This window comes from Parasteatoda tepidariorum, chromosome 6, assembly GCF_043381705.1.
Source record: "Parasteatoda tepidariorum isolate YZ-2023 chromosome 6, CAS_Ptep_4.0, whole genome shotgun sequence".
NCBI lineage: Eukaryota > Metazoa > Arthropoda > Arachnida > Araneae > Theridiidae > Parasteatoda > Parasteatoda tepidariorum.
The window spans coordinates 50,129,816-50,145,105 of NC_092209.1; the positions used below are offsets into that span (position 1 = coordinate 50,129,816).

The following is a 15,290-nucleotide window of genomic DNA, read 5'->3' on the forward strand; positions in this document are numbered from 1 at the left end:
GAAATAATTTTTTTTTTTAAATAATCTCCAACTTTTTATTATAAGATGGCAACAGTGAATGCCAGTCATGTCAATAAATATTTGATAAGGACTTAAAATCGAACTTTGTTTAAACTTTTTCCTGGTTTGAGTCTTATACTTAAATTTCTTATAAAATTCTAAACAAGGCAAAACTTTACAACAAAAATGTTGTCTAAAAAGTTATATACATCCTTGAAGTCATCTGCAAATTATGGTTAGTCCTTAAACTTAGGAATAAATCTTTTTTTGTTTTTTTGTCTTGAAACATTCCCTAACTTTTTTGTGCTTTAAATCTATGAATAAAATATTGTTTCACGCCTTCTTAATAATTTTCCGTCTAAATATTTAAGTGTTTTTCTTAGTGAAATTTTTTTATTTGAAGCAGGTGTCTTATCAAATTTTTCTGGGCTGAGAGAAAATATTATCTTGCAAGTCATTATAAGGAAATAATTACTGATGAAATTGTTTCTAGAAATTTGATAAAGATTACCTAATTCAAAAACTATATATAGTTCAGTGAAAAAACTGACAAATCTTAGTTATTGCTGACTTTCTAATTATTTATCTTTTTAATCATTATTTTTAGTTATTTTCTTATCTATTTTTATCTTGGGAATATTTCTGTTTTATGATCTACGTTGAGTGTTGGCAACTTTCTGCAGTGGCCCACATGAAACTAATAAAAAATCACGAAAAAGGAGCAACTCAAAGGGTATAACTGATGGCCAACCTGAAAAAAAAATTTGCTTTATTTTTTGTATGTGCAAGTTCAAAAACCATTTAGCTCCTTGGTGATTGTAGCTTGTGCGACAAACCATGATACGGAAGTACCCCCTTTAACTTTCTTGTCTTAGGGTTTAAATATTAAGGTTTTTCTTTCACTTCAACTAACATAATTGATTTGATATTATCGTTTTTATTTTTTTAGGTTTACGTGCAATTAGTTGCAGTAGTACATGCAATAAAAAACTAGATGGTAAGTTTTTCTCCTAATTATATTTCTTTCAGGGATGGTTATCCTTAACAAAGTTAATCACAAGTGGTATAAATGCAGAATAAAATCAAGAGACTTCCGGGTTACTAATCTTAATTAATTTTCACTCCAAAACTTAAAAAGATACTGTCTTTGAAATTTTAAAGAATTTAGTGAGGTCACAAAATGCACAATACTGAAGCTTCGGCCAACTTATGGTGCGCATATTCAAATTTAGCATGGAGCGCCCAATAAGTGTGAATATAATATATTATACTCCATATATTTTAATTTGCTTAGTGTTATATAACATTTTCACCTAACTATGTAATTTTTTTAAATTAATTTCTTTAAGGTATTTATGTTTGCTTTGCACTGAAACTATTAAAAAAAGCAGCTATTTAAAAATAATAAAAATTCAGCTCCATAAGTAAATAATCATAAATAATGTGAATTCATCTTTTATTTATTGATTGATATCAGCATATTTTTAAATCTTGGGTTATTGTTGTTAATCTCTGATCAATGACTAAGAAATTGTTTAAATTTTGTTGACAGTTCAATATAATACTCAATTCATAAGGAGAGAAGATATTTGTGATTTGCTGAAAAAGAGGAGCAAGGGATATTTGCAAATGCAAGACATTAAAATTCTTTTATTTTTATTGTATTTTTTTAAGTACAAAAAATAAAAAACAATATTAATAATCAGCTAATTTCTGAGGGTTTCTTTTAATTTCATATGAAATAGTAGGTCTCAAAAAAAAAATGTCACTTAAAAAAATTTTAATTTTGCAGTAGAAGTTAAATTTGGAGAAAGATAAAGTTAGAAAAATATTTCACCAAAGTGTTTCAAGGATGAAGAGGTTTGACCTGATAGAAGAAACCCTATGAATTTCTAAAGAATAGAAGACTTTTCCACAACTCCACTTATGTGCCTAATTGAATATGCTAAAGCAGGGGTGTCAAACTCAAAATCTAACTTGGGCCAAATAAACAATGCTTAACTTTAGACGGGTCGCAAAAGAAAAAATGTTCATAGAAAACAAATATATTTATTTTGAATTGTAATAAACATATATAAAGTTAAATTATTGTTTACGTCATGATATACTTGAATCTCTTCTCTGCTACTATCTTTACTATTTTGGGGAGAAATTTTCTTGGTTGAGACTACTTTCAAAATTGACCCAACGTGAGAGTTATTAATACAGTTTTGGACCGGAATACTAAATAATTTCATATGCAAATTTTCGAGTATTTTCAAACCTTGCGGTAAATATTCATAAAATTCAAGCACTCCCACTTCAATGAATTTTGCCTTCAAATTTGAGTCTTACTGAATCTCAATCACTTCCATTTGCATATAACTGGGCACTGAGTCTATATTTATTGAGAAAATCGAAGAAAACAAACAAAATTTGTCTTCCAAAGAATTAAAATCTTTAAACCTTGTTTCAAAATCTGTTCTAAGATTTGAAATTTTTTTCTGCTTACTTTTGTTACGATGCAGTATCATCTAAACTAGATTTGTTCTTGTTGCACGTTGGGAAGTGCGTTAGAACTTCATTTTTCAGTTGCCTTTACCAAAGAAATAGTTTATATTTGAATACTTTAATTATGTCAAACATGTTTGTAATGATCTGATCATTGCCTTGTAACAATAAATTTAAATCAGATAAGTGTTGGGTTATATCAACCATAAAAGATAAATCTTGCAACCATATTTAATCGGAGAACAAGCTCGTATCTTGATTTTTAGTATGTAAAAACTTACATATTTCTTCTTTCCCAGAATTGTTTTAGAAGCTTGGTGCAAGATAACCAACTTACCTCGCTGTAGTAGGATAAACCTGAATATGTAGGTACTATCTAATTGATAGCTTAATGTGAAATGGTCTCCATTTCAGCCAATTAGAATTCTACATTTTCGCATGTGCAATTTAAAATAATCCGTATAGTTTATAAATAAAGTATATTATAATTTTATAAGCTGGTTTCGTTTCTAATTCACATTTCCAAATTATTTTTATTTTGCTTTGGATATATTGACTAGGCTACAAAAATGTTCAACTCGGGCCGCAAGTTTGACACCCCTGTGATAAAGGCTGGATAACGCTGAATAGATAGGAAAAGTGGCCCAAGGTTCATATCATGTAAAGAAAAAAGAAGAAGAAAAAAAAGCAATCTGCTTAAATGCTTATGTGTTAAAATTAAATTAAAAATATTTCTGTCCAAAATTTTATAAAACAAAAGTTAAATTTTATTTTATGCATAATTGCATTTTTTATTTGAATTTAATTCTATAATTATTTAAATTGGTGTAACTACAGTCTATGTTGAAACACTGCAATGCAAATGAAACTATGCAAATTTCTTTTCTAAATGTGGGAGGAGGATTGTGATTTGCTTATTCTTGTTGACAAGACAGAAAAATGTCAAAAGTAGGCATAAACGTGTCATTGTAATATTAGAACAGCTTCCTTAAAAGTCATAAAAATGAAGAAAATGTTTTTTTTTTTTCTCTCTCTTTATTCTGATAGCTAAAATAGTCTCACTCTTTATGTTTTAAAAATTGAATATATTAATTCTCTGTTTTGAAAAGCTTAACGTCTTCATTACTTCGGTTCACATATGTGGATTTTCATTACCGAAAGCATGCTATAAAAAATATATAGTTCTATACCCTCACTGAAACATTAGTAGATGCTTCAGCTTTCTGTGGAGATACAGAACAAGTAAGATATTTGGGTAGAATTCCTCATAAACAGAGGTGATTTTCGAAAAATGACTCCAAATCAAGGTGCTTGAAAATTTAAGTAATTTTAAATATTACATTAATTAGTTGCTCTAAAAGCAATTTTTTTTTCACTCTGTAGTTCTGTGATCTGTATGAAACTTTTCCATTTATATTAACTTAGTATTAAAAAAATAATACAATCAAGAATATGCTGGTACACTGCGTACCTTTGTAGGATTAACAAAATTTATCTGAGAGTAGTAGTAAAGTGAAATCTCATTGTATTACAAGTATTTTATATTATATACATCTAATAATATTTTTATGTGTGTTTAAATTCATTGAGTTATATTTTAAGGTGCATGCATACATTTAAAACTTTTAACTTATTGTGTGTTTTTTCATAATTATAAAATATTACCTCCAAAAATTAGATATTTTTTTTAATAATTAATGTTAGATTCTTTTCAATAATTATTTATTTAGCAAGGTTTGCATAATTGGAATAGTTTTGAAACTGGGATTTAATACATTATTGCCTTGTACTTAGTTAAAACTTCATAATTTTAAAATTTACTTTTTTCTAAGCAATTATTAAATTTATTCATTTTTGTATTTAACCTGACCCTAATATAACAATATTCATGTATGTTTTTACTTTAAGTGCAATTTAACATTTAAAATATTTACTTAGTTAAAATCTGAGGTACATTTATGTGTACCCAAAATTGTTAGCCCTATGGCTGTAAAATTCATATTTTGTTTATATTTTTATGACTTATCTTTATCTTATTAAGTAAAATAGAAATTCAAAACTGTAAAATATTTTTTTTTGCAATATTCCTTTATACTTCAGTAGTGAAGAGGTTGAATACCTTAATTTGTTCTTTATTCTAGCTACCAAGTCTAGCAGCCTAAAGAATGTTGTTCTTGTGGAAGGAGTAAGAACTCCTTTTCTTGTATCAGGCACTGATTACAATAACATTATGGCTCACGATTTGCAACGACATGCTTTTGTGTGAGTATATCTGATAAATTTTATTAAATTATAACATAATTTTTCTACAAAATTATTTCTATATTATTTTTAAAATCTTTAAAGTTATCAAAAACTGTTGAATCTTTTCAAATTATTTTTTGAGCAAGAGTATAAGTTTCTATGTAGAATTCACGATTTTCTCATATTTGTTTTACTTTATTTTATATCCACCATTGAACAGTCTTCCCCTTTTTGAGTTTTCAACTACCGATGTTTAACTATGTAGCCTTGTAATTTCGTACCGAATTTAGAAGATAAAGGAACTTCTAGATCAAATCTTGGAAAAATTTGCCATCATTGAGAACTTTTTGGTGGAACTAAGCAGCATTTCCATTACATGGAGAGAAAAACCTCCCATAGTTAGTCAGGGGAACAAAAGGACTCTAACCCATGATCTGTCTACCAAAGACTATATTTTTCATCAGCACTAAGGTTGGCGCGAGCCAAGTGCAGAATTCATAGCGATCAGGCATCGCTCTTTGAACCTGGGTCACCTCATTCAAAGGTGAATCCCTGAACTACCACAGCTCTTCATATATTTCTTATAACTTAGTTCTCCTTTCAGTTTTTTAATCATTTACCTACTAATTGTTATATTTCTCGGGACTTTGAATAATAACCACACTGCTAAAAGTTTATTGCTATGAACTTTAAAAATGTATAAAAAAACTAATTAGATGAAATTTAAAATTTCAGGATTGTTAAATATTGAGAAAAGGGGCTTGCAGATTTCTTTTCTTTCTTTTTCAGTGTGGTTTATCGAGAAATTATTTGCTTATTAATGTTCATAAAGTTGAAATTATGTCAATCAAACCTTTGTAAATTTTGCTATTTGAATCTTTCTTATTTATATCAATATTTATATTTTTAAATGGTACTATAATTTTATTTAAATAAAACTTCATTACCAACATTTCAATATAATGCTGTATTTCATAGCATGTTAATTATTTAGTGTTTACTTATCCTTTTGTTGAAATTTTAAATATCTTTTTATACATTTTTATGAGCTTATGCTGCACAATCTTGTTTTGAATTGTTTTCTAAAAGCATTTTTTTACTTTATTTCCAATTTTTCCCTAATTTTCTATATTTAATATATTTTTTTCTACTTTAACTAAGTTATCTGTCATACTACACATATATTTTTTTGTTTTTAAAATAAAATTTTTCTTGCTCAGAACTAGTAACAAACAACATTTGCATTAAAAAACTGTTCATCCAAATTGGTTAATTTGCATTTTCACACTGCTTATACCTTGTATTGTACTACACATTTACTTATGGCTCATAGGTTATATATTTTATTAATTTGCATGGTTCTTTGCTTTCTAGATCTCTGTTGCGTCGCACTGGTATTCCAAAAGGTAAATTCTTGCTTTTTTTATGTGTGAGAGTTTTGTTGTTGATAATTTTGTTGTTAAATATTTTCAAAATTTTTTTTTCTTATGCAAAATATGTATTTAAAATTATTTTGTGTTTGTTTATAAGATTTTTTTTACTATCACAGATTTTTCTAATGCATATAACTGAAAGTTTTACATATGTGATTTATAAATAATTTTTTATTATTATTCAGTTATATAGTTATATTTTTAAAAATATATTTATTCAAAATTTGATGTATTTTACAACTAACCAAATATATATTATATGTCAAATATGCCATTTTCTTTTATAATTGTATTAAAATTTTTAAATATATATTTAACTAATCTGTTTCAAAACAAAAATATTCACTGCTATTTGTATTAGCTTATTGTTTACGAGTTTCTTGTATTAAGTTTATTATTTTCGAGGTGCAATTGAAAAAGACTATGTTGGTATCACTAAATCAACTTTAAAGTTCATAGAATAAAAATGAAGTACACAAGAAACAATAATTTAAGTTTACAATTAGTATACAGGAAACGATGAGGACAATACACATACATGCAGAACTACGAACACACTATTCATCAGTATACATAGTATACATAATAACTTATATGCGAATTTGCAAGTTATATTCATAAGAAAGTGGGAAATGGTAGCCCTTTGGTAAATAGTATTTTATCTCTTAAAAATGTTGTAATTTCCTTTAAAAAAAAAAAAAAAAAGAGTACAATGCTGAATACTTTCAGACATATTTTTCCTGATTAAGTCACTTGTGTTCAGCCCAGATTTAAATATTCCTACAAAAAAAAAAATCTCATGAGTTAATAAAATTTATAATAAATTTTTTGAAACTATTCCTCTAAACCAAAAAAATATTATATTTTCAATATAGCTATGCTAAATTGAAAACAAGTTAACAGTAGAATAATAACATCTGTGAAAGGTAGTTTGAAACTAGTATACAGTGGAAAGTCGCGTATCCGGAATCGGCGGGACTTTCCGAAGTCCGATTTGAATTTTTCCGTATAATTGACCTCCAAGGTAAACAAAGCTTAAAATGATCTGAATCTAAGAAGCAGAAAATAAATAAACATTATTTTTCTTGCAATAATGTTTTAGTATTAGAATGATATCTAATCAATCATAAATAAAATATTAGAAAAAAAATAATTATTGCTATTCTAAAAATAAATATAGAAAACGAAAAAAATTCCCAGTTATGAAAATATTAATTGCTCTCTCCACCATTTTGAACTAGAACGATTCAAGCAAGAAGGGGAAATTCCCGTCATTCAATAAGGTGGGTAGGTGGAGAAGAAAAATTCATTTCCTCCTTACTTGTCATTCAAGTTGAGGGCGGGGTAGTGACAAATTCTTATTTTCTCTCCCATCATTGGCTATCAATCAAGCATAAAGGCGTGGCATGCTAATTGGGTTCTCTTTATTTTTTCTTGTGTGACTAAAGGGGATTCCCCCTCCACTTTAACATTCAAAAAGGTCCCAGGAAATGCCTCTTTTACTAGCCAGCTGCATAGGAAAGAAGGGGGAGGGAGGGGACTCAGTTGTGCTCTTTTGAAAACAACCCCCCCTCCTTTCCTGCATTCCAGAGGAGGAGCCTCATGGTCTTAGTAGATCTTATGTTCTCTTTTCTGTTGATTTATGGGTTCAATGCATAGATCTCTAGAAGCTGAAAAGGGGAAAAACCTGTCAAAAGACTTCGTTTTTTTTTTTTTTTTTTTAAAAAAAAGGAGAGGGGAAGATGAAGAAATGTTTGTTTATTTTGATTGTTAAAAAGTGTCCGGGGAAATCGACCCTTCCGGAAAAGGGACGTCCGGATATGGGACGTTACACTGTACTTCTTTCTGAATACCAAATAAATGTGTATTCATATAAAAAAATTTTAGATTCAGAAAAAATCTTATTGCTTAAATGTGATACTCTGCATGGCATATCTTAAATTCTCTGAACCATCTTATCAAGTGTAGACAAAGCTATATATCAATAAACTCAAAATTTAAGGTTGTGCTTAAATATTTAAAGTTCTCTAAATTGAATTTTCGCTAAAGCCTGTTTACTTTTGATGTGTGGGATGAGTATTTTGATGTGCCCTTTCCTGACAACATTATTAAATAAGTAGATAGATAAATAGCAGAGTAAATTTAATGCAATCAGAGAACTCAGGAATCATAGATTCGGCTGGTTTTACACTGTTATCCATCATATTTCCAACAACTTTTTTTTAATAGAATTTGATAAAATGCTTTATCAAAAAAGTAGAGCATGCTGTTTCATTTTAGCCTTTTTGATGTGCTCTTTGTATTTCATGAAAAATGCTACAGTTGCAAAAACTATGTTTTTTATCTTATTCATATTCATATCTTTGTAAAAATGTAAGACTCAATTTTATTATTTTAGAAATAATTGAATACATCATTGTGGGAACTGTTATTCAAGAAGTCAAAACAAGCAACATTGCAAGAGAGGTAATAAAAAATTATCTCGTAATCCTTATTGCATAAATATAAAGAAACTTCTCTTAAATGCAAGTCTGTTTTTAATTAGGTTTTATTTGCTTATGGACTATTTAAAAAAAAAATTAGTTTTTGAAATTTTGTGCTATTTTGTATGATTAATGCATAATTTTAATACGGAATGAAGAACTCTTTAAAATTATAAGTAGAAAGTGAGTAACTTACAAAGTGCTGAATGATAGTTGTAATTGAAAATGCTCCTTAAAACTAGATTGTTCTGAAAAGAGTAGAATTTTCGTTTCAACTTTTTTATATTTACCATATAGCCTTTGAACAGTAAGTTTTATCTTTAATTTTTTTTACAATTTCATATCCTGGTAATTATTTAAGGTTTGTTATTGTCAAATAGTCTAAATATTAAAATATTAAATTAATTGTCCAATAAATAAGTTTATTTTTGATTAAACTGTTGTAATTATAAAATCTAATTTCTGTTAAAAAAAATTTCATTATTTTGTTTATCTGTATAATTTTTAGTGTCAAACATTTTTAAATATTCAGTAAAAGAATTGTTATTTCATAGCTGCCAACTGTTACGATTAAATTATATTTGTTCTGATATCTAGCCTTGTTTCGAAAATAGGATTTTAGGTGAAAATGTTCTGATTTTTCGGTAGTCTAGCATCTTTCACTCCTTATACTCATTTTTCTTTCAACATAGGTCGGGTCTAAAACCTGGAAGCAGGGCATAAGATTTTTCTCTGAATTCTTCAGAATTCCACCTATTTCAAGACCATTAATTCGTGCAAATCCGTGAATCCAAAAAATTTTCTTAATCCCTTTAACGAGACATTTACATGCATATGATTCTTTCACCAATTTGATTCTTCTGGTTTATCGAATATTCGCCATTTTGAATATTTGAATTGCATCGGAATCTGCTAATATCACATTTCTTACTCACACAATTTTAATATCAAACATCCTTTTTTTATATACATCTATTTTAAAAATTACATGTTGTAATTCGTATTCTCGTGATTTAAAAATCGTACATTGTGATTCCTATTCATGCGATTTAAAAATCCAATGTTGATATTTTTATTTACGGATTTTTAAAACCCAATATCATGATTTGTATTTATGTGACTTTAAAATCTAATATAGCAATTCGTATTCACATGTTTGTAATATCTAACTTCGATTTTCGTGTTTATGCACGATTTAAAAAGCTATGCATCATGATTTGTATTTGCGCAATTTAAAACCTCAATATCGCAATTTGAATGTTCACATTTTTAAAATCCAATATCATGATTCTTGTAAGAAGTAAGCTTTTTCTTCAGTTAGTTACTATTAAGGTGTTATATTCTTCTTTAGTGAGTGATCTAATTAAAAATGTTAATTCAAAAAATTATGTTAAATATGAAAGAGGTATGGTATATAAATTGATGTCTGGATATAAATTTTTTGCATATAAAATTTTCAGAATTTTTCACTTTGTGTAACAATTACCCCTGATTGGCTTTGTGTTCCTATTTTTATTTTTAACAAGTTGGCAGCTATGTTATTGGTTAGATTTGACCAATTTAATAATATTTAAAATTTTAACTTTTTATTCATTTACAAATCAATTTACTTAAAACGTATCACTAAGATAAAGTTTATTTCAAAAATTAGGAAGTTGTATTACTTTAAATGGTTGAGAAAATGTAAATAAATTTGAAAATATATAGGATATTATGCAATATAATAATTATACATTCAAAATAGAAATGAAAGAAAAAAGAACTCATGTCAATTTTTGGAATGCATTCTTCAAATAGAGATGTATATTGTTGATAATTAACTTGAAAATATTTTATGTTCTTAGGCTTCTCTTGGTGCTGGATTATCTCTCCACACCCCTGCACATACAGTTACTCAAGCTTGCATATCTTCTAACCAAGCAATCACTACTGGTAAGTTAGCTTGTTCCTATAATAAACTGTGCAAAATTACTCATCCGAAGAGTTAATTTTATCATATTTGGATGAATATTTGAATCAAAATAATTATTATTTTCAGCATTTGGTCATTTAAGCACGGGACAAATCGATGTTGCAGTAGCTGGAGGAGTTGAATTTCTTTCTGATGCCCCAATTCGATTTAATAGACCTATGCGTAAACTTATGATATCTGCTAACAAAGCAAAGACAGCAATGCAAAGAATTCAACTTCTTCTAAAATTGAGGCCTAACTATTTTACACCTGAAGTAAATATGTCTTTTTATTTTGCATGATTTTTTAAAAAAAATTTTATTGAAAGTATTTTCATCTGATTTCTATCTATTGTTTTGTGTTTACTTTCAGAGTCATCTATAATTGATATTTTTATGTTAATAAAGTTCTATAACATAGAAAATTATTTTTTATATGTAAATTAATGTGCAACTCTTGTATAATGTAAAAAGAAAGAGTGTCTTTCTTAACGTTAATATGGAATGCATGACATTTAAACAAATGTACCTCGTTTTTAAGTTATTTATTAGAAATTTTATTTTATCTTATTGTTCACAGCTATTAAGTATAATTTTCAATAAATTTCTTCGATCAGGCAAAAAGTCTCAATGGAATAGAGTGCAAAATTAATTATATTACTGTGTAAATTTCTTATGCATTCTTATAATATAGAGAATTTTGCAATAATAGTAAATCTGTTATATTGGAATTTATTTATAAATTTTTTTTTGGTGAATCTTGTTTTGTTGATTATTTTACAATTTTTAAATTCTTTGAAAAAATTAAAAAAGATTGAATAAGATTCTTTTTTATAAGCTAATAAACTTTTTATTTGATTATTAAGTTTATTTATCTTAACCATTTTATTTGCATCATTTTGAAACTTTTTGTTCTTTTTAAAAACACTTTTGCATCATGCTTTGATCTTTTTACGCAATTTAGGAATTTGAATAACTCATATAACTACTGCTGTTTTTTTCCCCCTTAAATATTTTGCTCAGAAACTTTCTTATTTAAATGACTTGAATAAGTTATATTTAAATTCCCTAATAAAAATTTATGTTTGTTATTTATGAATTTATTGAGATTTTTTAATTTATTGAGTTGCTAATATAATTAAGGCACCTGGAGTTGCTGAATTTTCAACTGGTGAAATCATGGGGCATTCTGGAGATAGGTTAGCTGCTGCTTTTGAAGTAACACGTGAAGAGCAAGATAAATTTGCTTTGAGATCCCACACTCTTGCAGATAAAGCTTCAAAAGAAGGATTATTAACTGATATTGAACCTATGTTTGTACCAGGTAGGTCAAAGTAAATTTAATAAACTTTAATTCAATGAAAGTATAAATCTAAGCTCATTAAGCTAAACTTTTAAAAAACTCATTTTCCCTTCATGGGATTCTTATACTATTTTGCACTTTTTCATTACATTTCTTTTTGTAACTTTTATCATTATTTTTTTTTTACAAGGATTCCAAAAATTAACCTCACATAGGTTGTCGTGAAATTTTTAAAATGCTTAAAAGCTTGTAAAATGGGGTTCATACCTGAGAAAATCCTAAGAACATGTTTTTTTTTTATAGAAAGAAAAATTTTACTAAACAGAAGGAAAATGAATAATTTTACTGAAAACTTCGAAAAAGTGAAATTGCAGAGCCGTTTATTCATATTTTAATTAAGGACATTTTACATTTTTTTTTTTCTTTTTAAAGAAAAGTCATAATTTGTTACTAAAACTTCTTAAGATAAAATTTTCAATTTACCAACATAAATACAATATTGTTGGTAATTTTAGGTTAAGAAAACGTTTTTATTGGAACTTTAAAATTGTATTTTTTTAAATGCAATTGTTACTTAAATAAAAATTGTGATTTTTTTTTTTAACCAAAGATAAGGCTTGTAGTTGATTATTGGCTGTTTTTTATTTGAAATTCTTTAAAATGTTGAGAATTGTTTGAACACAAGACTTTGATTTGTAGGTGAATAAAAAAGGCTGTATATCTTAATATTGTACAGTTTAATCAAATAATGTGTTAACAGGGTGCGTAGCCAAATTATTCAACAAAAAATAAGCATCTTTTAAGCACTTTTCAAGCACTCACAAAATATTTTTAAGCACTTTAAAAAAATGTCATAATTAGGCATGGTTGGAATGTTTTTGACAATAAACAGTTTTATATTGTTTCAACCCTCATGTCAAAAAAAAAAAAAACTTTCGGCGTTGTTTTAGACACTTGTCAAAAATCATGAAATTTTGAATCGTGTAAAAGGAATGGTGTTTTCATAAGCTACAGACTGACAATACGCCAGAATAGAGAGGGGTTGAATTAATTGTGAAAACACTGAATAGAACAATGTGAACTGTATCTTTTTGCATTATTCGAAGCGAAAATCAACATAGTAAAGGAAAAATCTAATTTTGCAAAAGGGAAAATTAAGCACTTTTTAAAAACACTCAGTAACAAAAGCACCTTTAAGTGCTTTTAAAAAACGAAAATCAAAAATAAGCACCTTTAAGCACTTTTTAAAAATGCCACACACCCTGGCTAAGATGATAACGTTTTGTATTGATATTAATGCTTATGACTTTTTTTTCTTAATTATCATGCTTATAAGATTTAACCAGTGTTTTCTAGTGTGATATTCTGTGTTGAAATAACTGTTACTAATGCTCAGGGGAGTCAAAATTATATATTTGAAACCTCATTTTTTTATGAATAAACAAAACAATTTTAATAGATGTTGACAATCTAATTTTTAGAGTACATTCTGTTTCAAACTTGTTTATAAATTTTATATAGAACACTCTCTAATTTTTAAATGCTATTAAGTATTGTAGTTACTTTTTTTTTCTTTTAGGAAAAAACAAACCAATATCAAAAGATAATGGCATAAGAGTTTCATCTCTTGAACAAATGGCAAAATTGAGGCCAGCATTCATCAAACCACATGGCACAGTAACTGCTGCAAACTCATCATTTCTGGTAAGCATATGAGATGTAAAAAAAAACAGGGTATTTTCCTGGTTAACTAACATAAATTCATTAATACCTGGGTGTTTATGAGCTTTTCTAAATTCAATAATTGTGCTTTCTTTTAAAGTTTCATTTAATAATTTATACTTAAGACAAAAATGAGCTTTGCTGATATTGACAAAATTGTTTTTTTTTTTTTTCCTTTCCTGTTCATTTGAATAAGTTTTTCTTCTTAGTGGGGAGTTATAATTAAATTTTTTTTTTAAACTTTATTAAATGTAAAAAGTTTATTCATTTTCTTAAATTATTTTCGAAAGTTACACAAAACACAACTCTTATTGTTTTTCTTGCATATAAGTGATACTCAATTCTTTCTCTGTTTCGTATTGTGGTGTGAGGCTGTGTTTCGAAATGACACACAAATGTGTTAATAGTTGGCCGAGGAATTTTTATATCACAATAACAAAAAAAAAATAGAACTTTATGTTAATGATTTTCAAGAGTGTGAAAAATGTATGGTTGCTAAATTACAATATTTAAGTTTAATGGTTGACAAGTTTTTTCATTGTAGAAAAAATAGCCTTTACACAAATTAATGATACTGTGTTTTTTTTCCATATAAAACTATATGTTTAATATAGTTTATTGAATAATTCTAAATATATTTTATTTATGAATGTTCAATATCTCTTCTTAGGTTACTAATTTTAGAGAAAAATGAAATTTATTCATACTTACCTAAACAGTTTTAAATCTCATCAAAATTTTATTTGCATTAAGGACCTTGTATTCCGAACTAAATGTCAGCCTCTCTAAACATTACTGTATAAATTCAGTTTTCATTAACTTGCTGTACCTAAATTATTTAGTCAAATTAATATTTCAAAATTTTTGTTTCATAATTCTTCATGCTTAATTTCTTCTTAAATTCAAAGTGTTTATTAAATTCACAAATATGTTAATAAATTTTGAATATTAAATTATTAGTTTTAAGAAAATTAAAATGCAGAAAATATTATGTAAACCAAATATCAACTAATTTTAATAGAATTTTGAGCTAACATTTAATAAATAGGCAAAAAAAAATTTTTTTTATTTAACTAAACATTTAAATAAAATTTATTAAAGAGAAATTTCATTATTCTATCTGCTTTGCTTGATAAAATTGATTTGACTCTTTAGGATTTCTTCCATTTCATATAGTTTATTTATTAATTTTTGCATTTTCTTGGAAATAATATTTTTATTTGTCATAAGAGTGTCCTATGTTGAGTTTCAATCACTTCAAATTTTTTCTTTAATATACTAAATTATACAGATCTTTTTTGTTATTTTTTTTAATGAAATCATACCTAATATAATAAAGTTCTTTTATTGGGTAGCCATAGTTTTTGTGAAAATTTTTTCTGCTGCTGTGAAATTTTAAGTTGCAAGCTTTTGTGTCATAAAAACATTTATAATATTCTTAAATCTGTAATAAAAAAAATTTTGTTTATACGTTATAAAAATGACTGAAAACTATAAATACACTGATTTTTTTTATGAGTATTTGCCCAGGATAAGAATGAATACCTGGGAAAATATCCTACTCAATGAATAATTACCAAACCCATGTTGATAGCGTCTTCCCCTGTGAACTTGAGAAGAAAAGATATTTTCTGAAATATATCCCAGATAGCAATATAAGGTTTT

The 15,290-nt window shown here is 26.7% G+C and overlaps 1 protein-coding gene across 1 annotated transcript in view; it reads left to right on the plus strand.

Annotated features, from left to right (window-relative positions):
- Window positions 1–37: 37 nt before the first annotated feature.
- The window catches only part of LOC107450845 (mitochondrial trifunctional protein beta subunit), a 23,914-nt gene continuing 8,661 nt past the window's right edge, over window positions 38–15,290 (plus strand). Inside the window, exons 1-9 of the mRNA XM_071182352.1 lie at window positions 38–235; window positions 950–997; window positions 4,632–4,752; window positions 6,109–6,140; window positions 8,566–8,633; window positions 10,495–10,582; window positions 10,689–10,876; window positions 11,744–11,924; window positions 13,483–13,607. Coding sequence (XP_071038453.1) covers window positions 187–235; window positions 950–997; window positions 4,632–4,752; window positions 6,109–6,140; window positions 8,566–8,633; window positions 10,495–10,582; window positions 10,689–10,876; window positions 11,744–11,924; window positions 13,483–13,607 — 900 coding nt within the window. The 5' untranslated portion in view covers window positions 38–186. The remainder of the gene's footprint in view (window positions 236–949; window positions 998–4,631; window positions 4,753–6,108; window positions 6,141–8,565; window positions 8,634–10,494; window positions 10,583–10,688; window positions 10,877–11,743; window positions 11,925–13,482; window positions 13,608–15,290) is intronic.